Below are 298 nucleotides of genomic sequence, written 5' to 3' on the forward strand. Positions count from 1 at the left end.
GAGAATATAAACATCCCCGTTTTCAGGGTTGACCGACACGTCGGGCTGCTCCTTGCCCTCCTGCCGCATCAGCGCGTAGTGTACGCGAGCGTTTTTACCTGTGTCGGCGTCTGTAGCGTTCACGCTGCCGATTCGGAGCATGGGATTGTTGTTCTCTGTGACCGACATGGTGTAAACCTCCTGAGTGAACTCTGGGGGATTGTCGTTCACGTCCGATATTTGCACGAAGAGGTTTTCCCGAGAGCTCAGCCGCGTCCTGCCCCAGTCCATGGCTGTGCTGGTGATGTTTTACTCCGCT

At 55.7% G+C, this 298-nt stretch overlaps 1 protein-coding gene across 1 annotated transcript in view; it reads right to left on the reverse strand.

Moving 5' to 3' along the window:
* Positions 1 to 6: 6 nt before the first annotated feature.
* LOC104160213 (protocadherin beta-15-like) overlaps positions 7 to 298 on the reverse strand; it is a gene marked incomplete at its 3' end in the record, with an annotated part of 1,560 nt that continues 1,268 nt past the window's right edge. Inside the window, exon 2 of the mRNA XM_009698293.1 lies at positions 7 to 277. Coding sequence (XP_009696595.1) covers positions 7 to 277 — 271 coding nt within the window. The remainder of the gene's footprint in view (positions 278 to 298) is intronic.

The sequence above is a fragment of the Cariama cristata genome, unplaced genomic scaffold (assembly GCF_000690535.1).
Source record: "Cariama cristata isolate BGI_N322 unplaced genomic scaffold, ASM69053v1 scaffold17284, whole genome shotgun sequence".
Classification (NCBI taxonomy): Eukaryota; Metazoa; Chordata; class Aves; order Cariamiformes; family Cariamidae; genus Cariama; species Cariama cristata.